The following is an 18,726-nucleotide window of genomic DNA, read 5'->3' as shown; positions in this document are numbered from 1 at the left end:
ACTCTCAAATCTCCCCATCCTTTTGTCTTATCGTTTCCGCTTAAAAAAACGCGGATCACCTTGGTAAACAACGACAGGATACCCCCCCCCCCCACTGCTTCTCTTTACCCTTTGTCTCACACTCTCACACCCCATCGGAGAGAGGCAGTGTAGAGAGTCCTGAAACCCGGGAAATGGGTTCGTGTTTTTACACTTCCGGATCCCTCGTCTGGAAGTCAGTGGGTTTTTGGTTGGATGCCTGAATTAAGGTCTGCGGTTACACACAAGAGGTTTTCACGCTTTGTTCTCACGACATGAAATACATCAGCAGATACCCCCCCCCCCACTCGTGAATTTTGAAGCTTTCACGTGTCTTAAAAAAGGCGGTTGCTAACAAGCGGCTAAATGAGACGATTACATTAAACGTCTTCACGCCGAACTCAGAAAGTCATCTACTCACTAGTTGTGTTTATACTCTACATCTATCTGTCTATATATCTATATCTATCTATAGTCTCTTAAAAGTGAAGCTTGGCGGTGGTGACGCTGAAGTCATGCGACCATGCTATAGCCTAACGTTAGCTTTTTTTTTTCTTTTTTTTTTACTTCTGGCGATTCCGTTTTACGCTCGGTGGCGTCCATTTGTGAGGATTGTCTTGCTGAACAAAATCAGGACTGTAAGTATCTTTCTCAAAAGTTGCTTTTGTTTTTTCTTCTTCTGCAATAATCCCCCCCCAAAAAAAACCCATTGGCCTTTTCGTTGAGGGATCCGGGGGCGACGCTAACTTCCGGGTTGGCCTGCACTAATGCGTCATCACCAACTGCAGCGGTGAAACAGCATTTGTCAGAAAGGACTTACTTATTACGCGTAACGTCACATCGCTAACGGAGAACTTTGGCTCCTCTCGTAGGCTTCACAAATACAACCTGCCATGAAAAGGGTTCGGCTCCTGGAACACCCCGCCCTTTCCTGGGACACCATTGAAGCCCCCTGTTTCTACAGCTAAAAGGTGGCTAGCGTACCGGGACATAACCGGACATTCAGCTTCACGCAAGGTGGGATCAAATTAGGTTCGGGCCACGTGACATCACCAGACCATGTTCATACATAAGGAAGGATTTGCAGTCAGCGTCACGATTGTGAAAGCTACGAATCCCCCCTCTTTAAGAAGATCTTTCTTGTAAGATGTTCCTACATGAGAGACTAAATGCTGTTTCAAAATCTCCTCTGGACTGCCAGGGTGTAAGCTACTACAGTCAGTGTGTTTACATTAACAATGGATCGCGTGACGTCTTGAATGTGAAAGGGTTTGCTCATGGTGACGAACCCTAGAGGTGTATCACCGGACTCTGCAGCCCCCCCCCCCCCCCACAGAGTTTCGTAGCGTCTTCCAGTTCGTTGTTTCGACGTTCCGGCCCACAACTTCAATGTTTTTGGTTCACTCTCAGCGCTTCCGTGGCGTCGTTTTTTTTCTCCTGGCGGTCTATTCCAAAGCCAGATCTTGTATCTTGTATCTTGTTCCGGCATCCAGCGTGACGCGTCCCACCTCGATAGTGCACGATCACGGCAGCTCACGGTGCGTCACTGCGCTCGAACCAAACCAGAGGCGGTGTCGAGAGAGGACTCTGGAGTCATTTCCCGTGTCGGTGTCACGTGGGTTCCCGCAGCTGCCCCGCCCCTCTCAGGAGGCGGGACCTGAGTCTATTCCCTGAACGTGAGCACCGAGCGTGACCGAAGCAAACATTGGACCAATTTTTCACAAGCCACATATATCGTCCGAACATTCTGACACTCAGATGGCATTTTTCAGATGGACAAATCGGGAGAAAATGAACTTCTCTCCGCAACACACTCTTGTGTAAAAAGGTTCTGGTTCAGGTTTAGACAGTTTTGGTTTGATTTCACGGGGGGCGGGGTTCCATATTTGTATTTTTGTCTGATTCTCGCAACTTTGAAGTGGCCGGGGGCAATGGTGAAGTTGCGTACATCTGTACACCAATGGACAGCTGGTGGGTTGTCTGGTCACTGTCAATCAAGCTAATCAAACCACACCCACACAGTCCTGATAAGGCAGATTAGTTTTTGAGTGATATAAATGATAACTAAGGGTTTTTTCCCCCCCTAAACTTTACCTTTAATTACTGATATTTAGTCATTAATATGACTTTTCTTTTTACACAAATACAAAGATTTAGTTCTAGGGGGCTTTAACTGTTTTTGGCAAAATAAGGCGGCAGAGGAGGCGACCACGCCCCACTTAGGAGGCAGGAAGTGTGCACCATTTCATACCAGCGCTTCAGCTTTGTAATGCGTCACCTTCTGTTACAGAGCATCTTTGCTCAAAACCAAGCCTACTCGCCAAAACAAAGTACAAGGCGTCCATTTTTTTGTTGTTGCTACAGCTACCCAAGCATATGCGTTCACGCTGGGAAAGCGAGAAACCCCAAGATGTCCCTGTTTGCATGCTAACTCCAGTATATCTTGGAGTGTTTCGCCGTTGACGTCCCACAGCGCAAGGCGCAAAGGACGGGGGGGAATCAGCAGCTACGTCTTTGGCAAGCAATGCTGCCGCCCCTTCGTGAGGTGAAACTGACGGTGGCATTTCGCAGTCTCTGCGCGACGTCCGTTGGGGGGAGCGTGTGTTGCATCACCACCGGCAAAATACAGGGAGAGTTCGACTCCTGTGTACTAACTGCAAAAACACTCTTCTTTGTTATCTACAGTATACCTCTACTCCTACCTTCTTTCACAAGGACCCTACAAATGCATCTTCATTCATTACTGCACATGCCAACGTGAACAGTATTCTCATTTAGCCAGTATACACCAGGGTTGTTGAGTTCATACTGTGTGTGTGTGTGTGTGTGTGTGTGTTCGGTACAGGAATGGACAAATCCTCAACACCAGATCCTCGAGCTTTACTGAGTGTACTAGATCACTAGTGACACCAGCAAAAAAAAAAACTGTAGCTTTTTTTTTTTGCACTAGAGCTCCCCTCAGTGGTGACTGAAGGCAATGACATTCAGACAGCTCAGCCCTGATAAGTGTGCGTTCCCCCCCTGGTTTCGAAGCTTAATGATAGATAGCAACAACAACAAAAAAATCTACAGACAACAATTATGTCTGTTGCTGAGTTCTGAACTTTGGAAAGGAGGGGGGGGGGGCTTGTGCAGACTTACAGACCAAACGTAGTCAGAATCCAAGACTTGAACTGAGGACTTAGCAGAGGCAGCACCTTAAGGCCCCCGGTATGTTTTTCAACAAAGGGCTCGGGCTTGGATCGTCTTAACAGCATCTTGAACCCCCCCCCCCCCCCCCCCCCCCTGGACTGGCGGAATCAGGAGGGACTGCAAACCGACGGTTTTTCAAAGTTGTCGTTGACGTGCAAGACTCACAGTGAGCACCTAGACTAGACAAATTCAGACATCCCTTATGGAAGACGGATGAGGACTGATTGCTGCTGACCGAAGAGTTCAACACAGTTAATCCAACGCAGTTTGGGGTCTTTCTATGAGATCCACGTCAGCTGCTCTGGAAAACGTGTGAAACCAATGGCAAGAACAAGGTCATGATGACGATGGTCGAGCGGATCCCAGTTTCATTAGTCAATCGAGAACAACTGTAGCGCGATCAACTACTGTAATGACTTAAATAGTTGTACAGATGGGTCAAAACAAGCAAATAATGAGCATGTAGGAGTGGGCACATACTTTCCAGAGTTTGACGAAGGAATCAGGACAAACAGTTCAAGAGGATCCTTTTAACTGAGGCACGTATGGTCCTATTGAATGTACAGCAGTTAGGAATAGGTGTTCATTTCTGTTGGATACCAGCACATGTTGCTAAAAATGCATTAAACAAACCAAAAAAAAAAAAAAAAAAAAAGATCATGAGATTTTAGGAATTTGTTTCAGGAGATGAGAGGCAAAATCAGTCATTCGTCAAATCTGGAATAATAAGAATTTAAGAATTTATTATAAAATGTTAAAGTCAGTCAGAGTAACAAAGGTAAATGCAGGAAAGGAGGTGTTATTTTTTTTCTTCTAGGTTAAGATTAGGACAAACATTACAGTATTTTAATTTATTTAATATTAATATTTAAATTACTTTTTTTCCCCTTTTTTTTTTAAGTGTGTTTGAAAGTTTAGTTTAAAGTTTTTAAGTCGTGACGTTACACACTCCGCTACGGTAGGCGGCGGGCGTGCACCTTGTCGTTGGTTTGTAAGTCCGCCATTAAAATCGAAGCAGAAGAAGAAGAAGCGCTGAAGTGAAGTCAGTAGCCGGCAGGGGGCGCTGTTGTCACTCCGCCTCCCGGGAACCAAATAAGGAAATGACGTGGGTGCATGTGCAGAGATGGTCCCAAATAGAAAACGGAGACACTGACACCACCGGGACCGGGCTTGCGAGAGCTAGAGGAAGGGTCGTGGGACCTGGCGCGGACACGACACGAGGTTAGTGTTATTGTGAAGAATCGACTTTTTAAATGACGTTTTAGAAATACCAGAGACTGCCGGCTAACTACCTAGCTGGTTGGCTAAACTTGGCACGTTATAGCGAACAGCGTTTGTTGACGGCGTCGTAAATCAAGTCAGTACTCAAAACAGTGCGGTGGGAAACGGCACCATGTGTGAGGTTTCGTGTTGAAAATAAAATGGACTGCTAGCCGCTAAGTCTGTCGGTATTAGCTTGTATCGTCCACACGTCAGTTAAATGCCGCACACCGCACGAGTCCCGGCCCTCCTGACGGCCGTCCGCGTCCACCTCCCACGCGCAAGTGGTCGTGACGTCGCTACTATCAGTGTGCAGTCAACTTGCCTCTTAACGGCGAACGTATTTAACGGAACGGCCACGTTGACGTTCTGCGGCGTAACTTTTTAAAACACAACAAGCATGACTTTTAACGAAGTGCGTACCCTCCGGCCCCCAGTCTCATTCAGTCCTGGTCAGAGCCCTCTTGTCCTGGTCACAAGATGGGGGCTGACAGCTGAACCGCTGCCAAGTGTAGCCAGATTTGGCTGCTGTGTGTGTGTGTGTGTGTGTGTGTGTGTGTGTGTGTGTGTGTGTGTGTGTGTGTGTGTGTGTTACATGCTGAACAGGTGATAGACCCCCGTGCACTTCAAACATTGCTGGACCACCTCCACAGAGCTGTATGAGTATGGATGAATGCCCCTCTCTTAACAGCATGTAATGAATGGAGCTTGCAATAAGTAGCCCAGAAACTACAGAGACAACGCTGAATACTATACAACCTGACAGGCCGTACATTTGAAATGGTACTTTTGGTAATAAGGAAAGACACAAAGCGCGCACTCTCCCGACTGGAATATAGGTATGTCCCAGTCAAAACTAACAGTTATGAGGAGAGACCAGACGGAAAGAGACAGACGAGTCAGTCTGTATAAATATGTCATGATGCGTTGTAACATGTAACTCACCAGCTTCTTCCGGTAATCACTTATTCCGGTCCTTGTTAACAATTTCTTCTCACAATGAACACACGTGCCATCTCCGTGGTGTCGAATGGACGACTGAATATAGAATACAGATTTTTTTATTTAAAAGGAGCCGCGCATACTGAACTGTTTGTAATTCGCGTTACATGTCAGAGCTCCATAAATCGCGACGCACAAACGTTGCCAACGACACGGTAGAAATGTTTTATTCTCGGCCAACATCTGGCGGGAGGGTATTTCCCAGCAGCCCGTGTGCATTTTACCTGTGAGTGAACCGTGTTTATCTGTGGCCTGACGACAGGATGGGTGACAAAGCGGTAGTTGAGGCGAGCTTCTACTCCAACGCAGAGGACTACTGGAAGGAGGTCCCCCCCACGGTGGACGGCATGCTGGGAGGCTACGGCAGCATCTCCAGCATCGATATCAACGGATCCAAGGCGTTCCTGCAGAAGTTCCTCGGTGTAAGAAGCTCTCTTAGCACATTTGTTTTACATATTCAAATGTGAATGGCCCACAAACTGACTTCAGACGATGTCTTGTGACTTCACTCGGACTTGAGCCTGGAGTGACATGATACCCCCCAGGTTTAAAATAAAGGTGTGCAGCAAGTGAACTCTTCATGTTCCAAACAAAACAAAAATGGACAACATGCAAAACATTCAACTGAGAAATGGCATTAAATTTGGTGAAGGGCTTATAACGACTTGTTTTAGGACTTGCAAAACAAGTTTAGGACTTGGGTCTTGACTTGGAACTTATTGGACTTGATTTGGGACTTGTTGATCTTGACTTGGGACTTGTTGGACTTGGCTTGGAACTTGTGGGAGTTATCTTTGATCAGGACATGTTCTTTTAACTCCCGCGTAAGACGAACTTCAAGGGCCGCCTTTTTTCACCCACGTAACATTGCAAAAATCAGGAAGATCCTGTCTCAAACAGAAAAACTAGTCCGTGCATTTGTTACGTCTCGGCTGGATTATTATAGTTCCTTATTATCAGGCTGCCCCAATAAGTCCCTGAGGACTCTCCAGCTGATCTAGAATGCTGCGGCACGTGTACTGACAGGAACCAGGAAAAGAGATCATATTTCTCCTGTGTTAGCTTCGCTGCACTGGCTCCCTGTAAAATCTAGAATAGAGTTTAAAATCCTTCTCCTGACTTACAAAGCTCTTACTGGTCAGGCACCATCATATCTTAAAGAGCTCATAGTACCCTATCACCCCACTAGAGCACTCCGCTCCCAGAATGCAGGGTTGCTTGTGGTTCCTAGAGTCTCCAAAAGCCGAACAGGAGCCAGAGCCTTCAGCTATCAAGCTCCTCTCCTGTGGAATCGGCTCCCAGTTTGGGTCCGGGAGGCAGACACACACTCTACTTTTGAGAGTAGGCTTAAAACTTTGCTCTTTCATAACGCTCATAGTTAGGGGCTGGCTCAGGTCCTGCCTGGACATCTCTGATGGTGTCACAGCTTTTATTCACTAGTGGCCCCTTGTTTTTTTTTTTTCTCAATCCATTGAAGGACGGGGAGGGGAAGACGGGCACGGGCTGCGCTCTGGACTGCGGAGCGGGCATCGGGAGGATCACCAAGCGCTTACTGCTGCCCCTGTTCAACACTGTGGACCTGGTGGACGTGACGCAGGAGTTCCTGGACAAAGCCAAGTCGTACCTGGGAGAGGAGGGCAAGAGAGTGGGGAACTACCTCTGCAGCGGCCTGCAGGACTTCGTGCCAGAGAGCGGACGCTACGATGTCATCTGGATCCAATGGGTCATCGGTGAGTCTGCATCAATAGTTCAGTGGTTGTTGTACAGCTCCTTCTGTCCTCTTGCAAATAAAATGTCCCCCTCTGTCTTCCCCCCCCGTCAGGCCACCTGACAGACGATCACCTGGTGGAGTTCCTGCGACGCTGCCAGAAAGCCCTGCGGCCCAATGGCCTCATCGTCATCAAGGACAATGTGTCGTACGAGGGCGTGGTTCCCGACGAGGTGGACAGCAGCGTCTGCCGCGACCTGGAAATAGTCCGCAGTCTGGTGGGCAGAGCGGGCCTCCGCATCATCCACGAGGAGCAGCAAATTAACTTCCCAAAGGAGATCTACCAAGTCCACACGCTGGCTCTCAGATAGAGGACTCCCAGAAGAGGGGGGGGGGGGGGGGGGGGGGGCCTTGTATACAAAGTATTTCTAATGTGGAAAATGATGGTTTTTTTTCTAGTCAGCAGTCCCTTTGTTATCTGTGCTTACTGCTTATTGGTACAGTCACATTACACTCCTGTCTCCCGTTCCAGATGGACATACCCTAGCATGCCTTTCTGTTCAACTTGCGGCTGCGCGGATATGCAGTCGACCAATAGAAACTGTGACCATCGTGTCCTTTTTTTTTCAGAGCCAAGTGCGGGGGCAGTTCGTGACCGAACTCTTACCTCAGATGTCCACTGGAAGCATCTCCAAGCGGTCTGTTCTTAAGCAGACGCGTCTCTAAGTTGTTTTATGGACATTTTTTTTGATGTTTTACAGCTTACGGAAAAACATGTTTGCGGGACATTTATGATCAATGTGGCCCCAGAGACTTTGTGGCTGTATTTTACTGGTTTTTAATTAGGGAGGTGTGTTTTGGCCCCTGATCCGTTACTTACATTTACCGAAGTGTTGATTAAATGTATCTGACACATTGGAATAACAGCTGAAAACCAACTAAACCTCATTTTTTCCACAAGCTTCTTGATCCAAATACTGGACGGTCCTGGTTCCAAACTTCAATTATTGACTGTGTTTGAATGCTTTAACGGGCGAATGCGACTCCCGCAACGGATGTGGCGCGGTCCGCCGCGGAGTTGTCGGAACTACAGACGCACTCCTCATTTTATAGCTAGAAAAGAAAATGGGCAGGCAGTGAGTGACGGAGTTGATCAGCTACAACCGAACACATCCCGCATCTCCGTCTCTTTCACATCTCCACACCGAGCATCCTGCCTCGAGAGCCGTATTCTGACTTTTTTTTTGTGTCTATACTCTATATCTATATTCTCTTATAAATTCATTTTAGTGGTGGTGACGTTGAAGTCATGCGACCGTGGTGTAGTTCCTTTATAGCTTTATATAGAACGTTAGCTTTTTACTTCTGGAGATTCCATTTACGCTTCAAACATCCTAAAAGTGGTGTCCATTAGTGAAGATTATCTTGCTTTTGTTTTGCCACGGAGCTTATTTTCTGCAATAATCCAAAACCCCGTGGAAAAATCCCATCGGCTTTTAGTCGAGGGGAACCAGGGCGACGCTAACGTCCGGGTTGGCCTCCAAAAATACGTCATCCCTGCGACAACTCCAATTCTTGGCCATTTTCAGTGAACTACAACTGAAACACAAAAAAAAAAAATCCCAAACAACAAAAAGTGAACTAAGGATTAAGATGGTTTTAATTAAGGCATACTTAATACAATCAGTAAGTGCAATACATATGGTTCTGTAATGCCCTCCTTGTCTGGTCAGGTTAACCCTTTTAAATTGTACATGAAAATGAAACAAATCCGTTTCATCATACAAACAATATACAATCCATTGCAAGTGGGTTATTTATATGGGGTTTTAAGGGTCAAAATCAATTAACCCTCACTTGCTGCATTGTATTTAAGTGAAAAAAATGTTTTATACTTTAAGTTCATAATATATTATTCATGTAAATGTTTTTCTTAGCTGGTGTTGCGGGACGTCGTGCTCCACCTCAGGAAATACCTGACGCCTCTACCAAAACGGGCTAAAGCTGCTTCATTCATAATCCACACCTTAAATGACAACAGTCTCGCTCGCTCAGCCTCTGCTGGCTTTCCGAAATGCCCCCATTTGGACACATCAACGGATCTTGAGAATCAAACGGATTTTTTTATTATTATTTTATTTTGAAACTTTAAAGTGAGACTATGTGGACTTTTGACAGAAGACGTAACACATAACGTCCTCTTACAGGTGAAATGTGTGAATTTATGAGCAATACTCTGTTCAATACACTCAGGGGCTTTTGCTGCTACGGCCTTACTTGTTCTGGTTACGACCAGTAGCTTAAGGTGGCTAACATTAGCGACCTGCTACTGTACACTATGATTTAGCACGTCGCAGATAAATGTCCAAATGGTTTTGTGAAACACGTTGTACTTTGTCAATGTCGGCGTTGTGTGTAACAAAATAATCTCCGCTCAAAAAGGTTCGTCGACTAGCCGGTGACATAACCAGGAGGTGGATCTGTTGCCATGACAACCGCAAGTTTAAAAACAGTAGAAATACCCAGGAATGCCTTGGATGATGAGCGTGTGACGTGAGATTGCGTCATGTGGTCAACGTGGCAGCTAAAGCAGATAAATGTCACCTCGGCGAAAGCAGCGGGTCGAGGTGATGTGGTCAGGACCAGGTCTCACTCTGAAACTGGCCCGACCTCTCCATGGCCGCCAGCACCTGCTCCGCGTCCCCCGCGGACAGGCCTCCCTCCTGCTGGAACACCTCCTTCAGAGCGTCGCACACACTGGTCGGCATCTGTTTAGCATTGCTGCATAGACGAAGAAGAAAAAAAACCAGTGTATTCAGCCACTCCGTGTTTGTACTGTCCCTTTAAACACAGCTAACACGCTAACATAATCCCACATCCATGTTTAGGATTCTGGGGCCCGTGTGACTAGGTGAGTCTAACTCAACCGGGTTCTCATTGAGTTCTCCAGCTTCAGTGAGTCGGTGACGTGGTTCCTTCATCACCATGAACACACACACGCTGTAGTTTATTTCGACTCAAATCCCCCACAGACACACACATTGCCCTGCTGCCCCCAAATACTCACGAGAGCACCAAACGTGGATTCATCCGCCATGGAAAATAGTCCCCAACAAATGCACTATTTCCTCCTTTGCTAAAAACTACAGGGAGCAGCTGTTTTTAGGAAATTACTGAGCCTTTTTTCTGTTTAAATGAAACTATATTTGTGGGATGTACGTCTTCACTAGGGACCAATGGGCTCGGAGCTGAGTGCCACCGACACTGTAAATGCTCAATTAAATTAAAGGCTCCAAGAAAAGAATTGTAGTCTGAAAGGTGAAGTTCTGCATGACTGAAATTGTCACTTGGGGCGAATTTTTTATTCATACCCTGATGAGAAGTGAGCCAGCTTCATGAGGTCCTGGACCAAGCTCAACTGTTAGCGGCACTCCCCCTCACTTCTTACTGGCTATCCCAATTGCCAGCTAAACCAAATATCTCAAATAAATGCTTTCAAAAAGTCTTCCATCACGTGACGTCAAATGGGCCTTGTGTCCCTGCAGAATCAGGATCTCGGTGGGTGGTTTAGTGGATGTCTTCCTGTACGTTTGGAGGATGTCCACGGGTCAACAAAATGAAGTTTTAGTTTTGGCGGACTCCTGGGACTCACCCGGCTATGTAAAAGCAGGCCCTTTTATTGGCGATCAGGTCCCACAGGAGCTCGGCGTTCTCCCTCACGCGGTGCTGCACGTACACCTTTTCCTCCTGAAAATACAAAGAACATTGGGTTCCATCGGTCAGCCGCACACAACCGGGCCATTGGAATCATTTGACGCTACAAATCACGTCGTTCGTAGTTCCTGTCTTGCTTCTAAGTTAATGTTAAAGTACGAACGGTCGAGGGTGTCTGACCTGGTCTCGCGAGAAGGCGGTGAAGAGGGTCAGGTGTCCGGCCTTAGTCATCTCCTCCCACTCCGAGCTGAAGTAGAAGTCTTTGGATTCGGAGCGGCAGCCGAAGAACAGGACGTTGGCTGGACGGCGGGCAGATGACAAGGAGGAGGAGGTGTGTCATGTCAGTCAGTCGTGAAATGATGTCAAGTGAGAGAGACAAAGTGGAGGTGGGGTTTAAGGATCTCACCGGTTTTCCCCACGGCAATCCTCTCTTGTAAAGCCGACCTGAAGGGCGCCACTCCTGTTCCGGGTCCAACCATGATCACTGGGGTGTCCTTCTCTTTGGGGAACTTCAGACTTCCCTTCTTCACCCACAGAGGCACATACACCTCCTCTGCAAAAAACGTTCAGTACAAAACAAAGTTACTGGAGCGCTCTGCTCAGGACTACTCTTCAAAGTTTTTGGAGGTTGTTTAGTTTGTCTGTTATGGTTTTTCTTTATTTTCTGTCAAGTTGCCAAATAATGAGGTAAACGTATGTAAAAGTAATGCATGAAGGGCCAGTAGAAGATAAATCAGGACTTTTTGGAACCGGGAATCACGCAAAGCTACTACTACTAGTATAAAAACATAGAGCTGGAATGAGCATAATATGGGACCTTTAAAATGGCCTTTGCATGTAATGCAACAGATACTCTTACTATACTATTTTTTGCAACAGGAGGTACTTAAGTTATGTTATTTTTGAATGAAACTGCAGGATTAAGGAGCATCCTTTAGGACCTAAAACGTTTGATTTTGTCTGGGACTGAGGAAAATAAATTTCCCAGTTTTGTGAATATACCTGACCGTATTTCAGCAAGACGTCTCCCCGTTTTTCTGACCTTGTTGCCGCCGTTTGCCCGTTGTCTTGACTCATTCAGCATAATGTACGTTTCCACAGCACATGTTCAGCAGTACAGTACAGTACTGCTCTCGGGTTCTCTACTGAAAAGAAAACCGCTCGTACTCACTAAATGACTGCGGTTGGTTTTTACTTTGCATTTGTTTGTGCTAAGCTATCGACAATGAAACGCTTTCCTGGTTAGATTGGCCTTTATTAGTTTGCTATTAATTAAGACTCTGCAACCGTTGTTGTTTTGTAGTCATATATTTTGCTTTAGTTCATTTCAGTGCCACAGCTAAAAGCCAAATTCATTCAGACTGGGTTGTGTTCTTTCTATCTGCGACTTGCCAGAAAATTGTGAATGTCACAAATTCTCAAAGATCGCTTGGACGTGCCACTGAAGAACGTGCTTCTTCCATGAGGCATAATGTGTTGACACATCTATATCAACCACAGACTGTATATAAAGATGGGCGACATGACAGCTCCCCAAAAGTGAAGTCAAAATGTCTCGATAGCCCCCCCCCCCGGCCCGCTGCAGTATCATAAGGCCATTAGCCCCGCCCCCTTCCATGTTAGCATATGGGACATGGGCCCAAATGAAAAATCCTTGCACAGTTTCTGTAAAGTGTGAAATGGGGTGAAACATCATGATTGACAGCTGTGATTGACTCGTGATTGCATGGTGCATGGGCGGGACCTCGACGCCGCGGCTCCACCCCCCCCACAATCACCACTACACAGACTCTGGCTCCAACTGACGTCACCAGTATCCGGGAGAGTTTGGCTTCATTTTTGTACAGCAGGGAGGAAGTGGAGACGCGTCAGCCATCTTTGTACATACTATACTAACAGGAACACAACGTACATATGTCTGAAATTAACACACAACCTCCAGACAATCAGAATTCAGCGTGGCAAGAGACCTTGTGCAGGGTCCAGGGAGGCTAACCAGGTGGAGCAGAGGCCTCTTCGCATCTTATACATTTTGGTTTTGTAACCAACCACGGCGACCACGATTTGAAGCCTGTGTGGGTGAGCCTGTGGGGGGGAGAGAGAAGACTTTTCTAGAGACAATTTCACTTGTGATTTCTCCCGTCTTTGCTGCAAAGCATCCAGTCAAAAACACAGCGTCTTTCTATCCTGGCAGTTGAATAGCCATCGTGAAGGATGAGCTACCTGGAGGGAGGAGGCGATGGAGAACGAGCGAGGCTGGATCTCAGGGAATAGATCCAGCAGGTAGTCTACCTTGAGTTCTGCTGTGGTATGGGGGAAATCTGCCAGTACCTGCAGCAGCAAGAGCACAACACACTCAATAAGCAAATCAAAAGGACAGTTTTATGTATTTAAAGCCTCTAGCAAAAAGGACAGTGAGGCAGGCAGCAATAATCGGTGATTTTTCTACAAACACAAATGTATGCTGTCAAAATATTTAAAAAGATGCTACAGACCCCTTTTCTGTTAGTAAAGATTGGGAAGATTTTTTTGTGGGCGGAGCTTAGGTGGAGGCAGAATAATCCCCTGAACGCGTTAGCTAACGCCTGCTAGCAAGTTTTGTTGGCTTGTTTTTTTAACTATGGCTGAAGAAAAAAAGGAGTTCCTCTGCATATGTGCGGTCACTCGGTTAAAGTTAACATGAACCAATGGGGCCAGATTAGCTAACCTGTACACGCCAGGATTAGCGCCGGTGGAATGGCCAGACATTTAGCGTTGCACCTACCTGATAGAGAAACCAAGCGTGTAAACCTTTAGATGCCTATAACTACGTCCTGAATGGTCATGTAGACCTAGAAGACTTGAAATGCAAAAGATTTAACAGATGAGTTTTGTCTCTGGTCACACAACTAGCTAACAAAGTTGGCTAATGCGCTAACAGAGTTAGCGTAACGAGAGAAATCACCTATTCCTTAGAGTTCCCCGATTTCTGATGAGGTGGGCATGACAAACCTTTAGACACGGTAATGTTATCCATACCTACAGCAGACAAGACTTTATTTAACCTTACGTGACACGAAGTGTGAGCTACAAACACGAGCAGTTTTGTCGATCATTTCAGTCTTATCGCATTTAACCATACTTTTATGTGATAAAATTTCAATTTGGAGCCATGACTCCTTCGATTCTGGCACCCAGCGACGAAGCAAGATGATGTTTTCGGGAAGTTATGTAGCCTGCTACTCTGAGGTGATACGTGTTTGCCCTCCGGTGTTTTGCCTCCAGCTAACACGGTGACGTAATCACGACATCCCGCACTCAAAGGGTCTACAATCACTTAACCCCTATAGAGCCGTCACCTCCAGTGCGGTGCGTCGGGGCCGGTTGCAGTAGCTATGCAGCTCGTCCTGGCCCGCTGCTGAGCTGAACTCGACCAGCTTCTCCCGCTCCAGCTCGTCGGTGGCGAAGGCAGACAGCAGCTCGAAGAAGGAGCGGCGAGGCACGGCGGCGATGTCCAGGTAGCTCTCCACCAGGTGGCGCGCAGTGCAGGGCTGAGGAAGCTGGGCTGGGACTGAGGAGACAAAGAAAAAACGGTCATTTTCACCACCAAGAGTCTATTAAGAGGCCAGACAATTCTGCTTTAAAAGGTGCACTAATGAGTATTTTTAACAGTGGATCAACTGACTGTGACCAAAAAAAAACCCCACTGTGAATTAATACCCGACTCTGCGGTTCCCTCCAGCTCTGCGGCCCCTTTTAGCTCACTGTTTTGGTTTTATGAACAACTTTACTGTTTGGTCGGGTGTCACCACACTCGTCCACTGCAGCAGACAAGACAAAGCTAGCGGCTAGCCGGTGAACACCGTGGAGCTATTTAGCTGCTTAACGGCCAGATGTTTCCCCCCAGGGGTCGGTAGAGACCAAAGACGGAGCTAAAAAGAGAGTGAATATTGGGACTTCCATTCACCAGGTGGACACAAACAGAGCTAGAGAGGCTGCTAGCTACCTGACAGTTAAGTGAGCTTGCTGGGCAAACGTGTGATTGGCTAAAAGCTGGGATTGAAATAAAATGTGACCATATGAAAATGAAACGAATGAACATGAAATAAAAGTGTCATTGGAAAAAAGTGCGTTTTGAAATAAATCTAACATACTTTTACGTCTAAAGCCAATCATAGGCTTACTTGTTAACCGTTTTCAATGCACATAGTGAAACACACACACACACACACACACACACACACACACACACACACACACACACACACACACACACCTACCTGCGGCATTGTCTGTGGCCCTGAGAGTGAACCGGGCGTCTGGATCCAATCTCAGCAGTTGACAGAATTGCTGCACGTCCTCCGGCGCGTTGCGGGGACGCATCATCACCACGTCACCGGCAGCAAACCTACACAAGCGACGCCGCAACGAATGGTGGGTAAAGTTCGAGAAGGCACGCCGCTTTCATGTAGCACGCACCAATCAGGGTAATCAGGGGGTTCTGTGTCTTGATCCTCTCTTCCAACCGTTCTGATTCACACACTCAATTACAGGGTCGATGTGATTGGCCAGTTACGTGCTAGCTAACACCTGATTGGTTGTTTGAGTCAGACCTGGTCCAGTTTTATACAAAGGGGCCAAATACAAAGGGGACGGGTGCTCATAGACACACATTTTTTTTTTTTAAAGGAGCCCTTCATTTAAATATTGTCAGTGGCATGCAATGGTCAAAGTTAGTTATTTCAACCGAAATTATGATTCAATAATATTGCCTACTGTAGCTTTAACGTAAAAGACCAGGGTGCTTATTCAGACAGGAGACATGTTCAATTGTTGTCAGATGAAATGAATTACATGTCTGAAAGGGGCTAAAGATGACTTACTCAATGTTGGATCCGGCGATGTCAAACTCGATGTGCCTCACGTCCTGAAAGTGTGACACGTCCGTCACCCTCCTGTTGGACACTAATCTGGAAGGAAAGGGCCGGGACTGGGAGGGGACGGTTTTCTCCGTGGGAGTCCTCGGCCTGTCGTCCGTCGTCTCGTTCACGTCATCCAGGAAGTGGAAAGTGTACGTTGGAGGGAGTCTGCAAGCAAAAAAACCCCCAAAACAAACAAAAACGGACTAGGATTCAACACAGGACCCATAACCCATAAGGACACATAACAAACTTCCTATGAAAAATATATACGAATGGCAAATCAAGTGATCAAGCGGATACTCACGGTTCATCGTCCCTCAGTGGAACCGCGTTGGCCAAAGACGGGTAAAGAGCAAATGCTTTCTCCCAAAATGATGTGAGCCACGGATCAATCACAGCGTCTGACCTGGTTCAAGCACATACCACGCCATCGCCAACGTCCACAGTTCAGATTCTGGACAATGTACATTTCCAACAGCACTAATTCCATCAGTAAAACAACAAGTCAGAGTTTCAGGTGTTAATTCACTCACTCCCCCCCCCCCCCATATCTTCCTTTTGTACTTTGTGTTCATTCACTTTTTTTTTCCAAGACTGCCTTTAATAAAACTCAACACTTCCTGCGCAAATGTTTCACATTAAAAGCCCTTCAGTGACTTAAAAAAAAAAAGGGCATAATCGCTCATAACGTAACATTCGAAATCTGTGACAGAGGTTTGACATAGAAAGTTAGAACTAAAGAGGCATAGCAGTCTCATTCATGTATTATTGCTTAAAGAGCTCAGATAAGAGAAAAATAATATAGGAACCAAAACTAACATTGTCTTTTTTTCCCCAAATTGTATAAAAAATAAAAAGAAACATGCAAAATCTGTAAAAACGTAAATATGATGCATAGAATTGTTAATGAAGCGCGCCATGATTCTTACCCCAGGTCGTGTTGGTCATCTGCCAGCCCAGCAGGCAGCAGCATACTGGCACCCAACTGCAGAAGGCGCTTATAAAGCTTCTTCGCCACAAAATTGAACCTACGTGCAAAAGAGTGGTTGATGCTTTTATGAAAAGACGTACGGTGAGAACTGCAAAACAGAAAGAACAAAAACAAAACAGAAAAAAAAGACTGACTTTGGATAGGAGGAGTCCCCCAAGCCCAGTATGGCACAGTCCAGCCGACTCAGAGAGCCGACGGGTAAGGTCTTCTTGAAGAGAAACCTCCAGAAGTTCTATGACGAAAGCAGACGTGGACAGACGTAAGGGGTTTGCATTTTGACAAATCTAATAAATAAGAAAATCATAAGAAAACTATTGATTTGAAACATTTTAAGTTGAAAACATTACATCACTGTCTTCAACTTTTTTTTTTTGGCTGTATTTGTTTGACGGTTGCCCTAGACACAAATGGTATTTCATGCAGGATAATATCCAAAACGAACTAACGTAGGCACTCATCAAGTCAAAACTGAAGCACCTCCATATTCACATGCCTCTGAACGCTCCGTTTCACTTTTTTCAACCGCCGGGTCTATCTGATGTCAGAGAGGCGCGGATGTCCTTATATGGTATCTCTGCTCCAGGCTCAGACAAGATGTTTATGTTTACATCAACGTTGCTCAGTAACGTTAGGTTTACAGTTTGCCTTTGGAAATTCTTCTTCTCTGTTATCTTACCTTCATATTGTCCGGAGGGTCTCCTTGACCAGTGGTGGAGCACACAAAAACAACCAGAGACTCTGAGATCAAGTCGGCCTGTTCGATGAGAGGAAACACTTTATGTAGGCTTTTAAAAAAAAAAAAAAAAAATGGGGTAGAGGGGTAAAAAGGCAGTCACCCACCATTGCAGGGAGTTCAATCCCTGGATCTGGTGCTGTAACTCTAAAAAAACCAGAGCCATGACAGCTCCCCCTCCCTTGATATACTTAACAGCACCACACTCACCACGTCGTAGCTATCCAGAGGCAACACCTGGACCCGCAGCTGCCGTCTCTGCGCCTGCCGCGCAACCCTCTGGGCCGTGTCCTGGGCAGTGCCCGTCTGGCTCCCATACAGGATGCGCAAGGTGGGATTTGACATTATGACTGAGAGAGAGGAAAGTCCCCCAAAATGCTCTGTTACTTTAGAAGGACCTAGATTTGGAATAGTAACAGTAAATAATAATGGAGAGGGGCATGACGTCCCTCACCCAAAAGTAACGTTTGGCCTAGACCAAAAAAATATTCCAGTTACAGGACAGGTAACATTAAAATGACATTACTAACTCTGAAAACGCAGTTACACTCTCGCCACTTGACATTACATGACTGTGGCTAGCTGCTAGTGGGCTAGTTACCTCAATTATTTTTGTTCGTGTTTATATCCCCCCGCCATAAATCACACTTATCAACAAATGCCAAGGACTCGGGATACTTGCCGCTGCTGTCTTCGCCGAGAAAAGCCTCAAACGATGGTAAAAGTGATAAATAACTCCGTTAAAGGAAGGCAGCCGGGTCCTCACTGTGAACGTCAACCGCCACACTTTGCGGCAAATCCGTCTTCACGCTGTGATTGGCTCGCGTGTTTGATGCTGCATTCACGGTCACGCAAGGAAAATCAGAGACTCGGGCGTTTTTAAATGGAAAATGCGTCCAACGTCTGTGGAAAAAAAAAATCTGAAATACAGTATAGCATCAAATATTTAATAGTTTTCATCAGAGGAGTACTGCAGTGAGTGTGTATTGGAGCCCACTAGTCATTTTCCGGGTCTAAAAGGAGGTTGTACTGGTGACTGTTCATGTCTGTTTTGTTCGTGTTATTGGTGAACACACCGCCTACCGTGTAAGTTGTACTACTGGACCATGATTGGCTCCCAAACTTGTGATGTAACAATGTCATGGTCATGCATGCACTTCAAGTTAAGGAACAAGAATCAAATAATTGTTTTAGACTAAAGAACAGC

At 46.2% G+C, this 18,726-nt stretch overlaps 2 protein-coding genes across 2 annotated transcripts; one reads left to right on the top strand and one right to left on the bottom strand.

Annotated features, from left to right (window-relative positions):
- The first annotated feature begins 4,304 nt into the window (after nucleotides 1-4,304).
- Nucleotides 4,305-7,557, top strand: ntmt1 (N-terminal Xaa-Pro-Lys N-methyltransferase 1). Its single transcript, XM_070925108.1, has 4 exons — nucleotides 4,305-4,431; nucleotides 5,735-5,894; nucleotides 6,950-7,202; nucleotides 7,295-7,557. Exons 2-4 carry the CDS (start codon nucleotides 5,736-5,738, stop codon nucleotides 7,549-7,551), a joined length of 669 nt encoding a protein of 222 aa, XP_070781209.1. The 5' UTR covers nucleotides 4,305-4,431; nucleotide 5,735; the 3' UTR covers nucleotides 7,552-7,557.
- Nucleotides 7,558-8,822: 1,265 nt separating this feature from the next.
- ndor1 (NADPH dependent diflavin oxidoreductase 1) lies at nucleotides 8,823-17,864 on the bottom strand. Its single transcript, XM_070924750.1, has 14 exons — nucleotides 17,730-17,864; nucleotides 17,463-17,540; nucleotides 16,921-17,018; nucleotides 16,725-16,823; nucleotides 16,100-16,201; nucleotides 15,757-15,960; nucleotides 15,154-15,281; nucleotides 14,233-14,444; nucleotides 13,118-13,225; nucleotides 12,865-12,979; nucleotides 11,301-11,447; nucleotides 11,075-11,193; nucleotides 10,833-10,927; nucleotides 8,823-9,961 (listed from the first exon to the last, which is right to left on the bottom strand). Exons 1-14 carry the CDS (start codon nucleotides 17,862-17,864, stop codon nucleotides 9,817-9,819), a joined length of 1,785 nt encoding a protein of 594 aa, XP_070780851.1. The 3' UTR covers nucleotides 8,823-9,816.
- Nucleotides 17,865-18,726: the final 862 nt, after the last annotated feature.

The sequence above is a fragment of the Enoplosus armatus genome, chromosome 18, assembly GCF_043641665.1.
Source record: "Enoplosus armatus isolate fEnoArm2 chromosome 18, fEnoArm2.hap1, whole genome shotgun sequence".
Taxonomy (NCBI): domain Eukaryota; kingdom Metazoa; phylum Chordata; class Actinopteri; order Centrarchiformes; family Enoplosidae; genus Enoplosus; species Enoplosus armatus.
This window is presented reverse-complemented; position numbering and strand designations above follow the sequence as displayed.

Bases quoted from the DNA above. Each gene is read 5' to 3' on its own strand.
- ndor1 (XM_070924750.1), bottom strand. From the start codon at position 17,864: ATGTCAAATCCCACCTTGCGCATCCTGTATGGGAGCCAGACGGGCACT. The intron at 12,980-13,117 runs GTAGCTCATCCT...TCCCCCCCACAG, and splicing joins CCATCGCCTCCTCCCTCCAG to GCTCACCCACACAGGCTTCA. The intron at 10,928-11,074 runs GTCAGACACCCT...TTGTATTTTCAG, and splicing joins CCGCCTTCTCGCGAGACCAG to GAGGAAAAGGTGTACGTGCA.
- ntmt1 (XM_070925108.1), top strand. From the start codon at position 5,736: ATGGGTGACAAAGCGGTAGTTGAGGCGAGCTTCTACTCCAACGCAGAG. The intron at 5,895-6,949 runs GTAAGAAGCTCT...AATCCATTGAAG, and splicing joins TCCTGCAGAAGTTCCTCGGT to GACGGGGAGGGGAAGACGGG. The intron at 7,203-7,294 runs GTGAGTCTGCAT...CCCCCCCGTCAG, and splicing joins CTGGATCCAATGGGTCATCG to GCCACCTGACAGACGATCAC.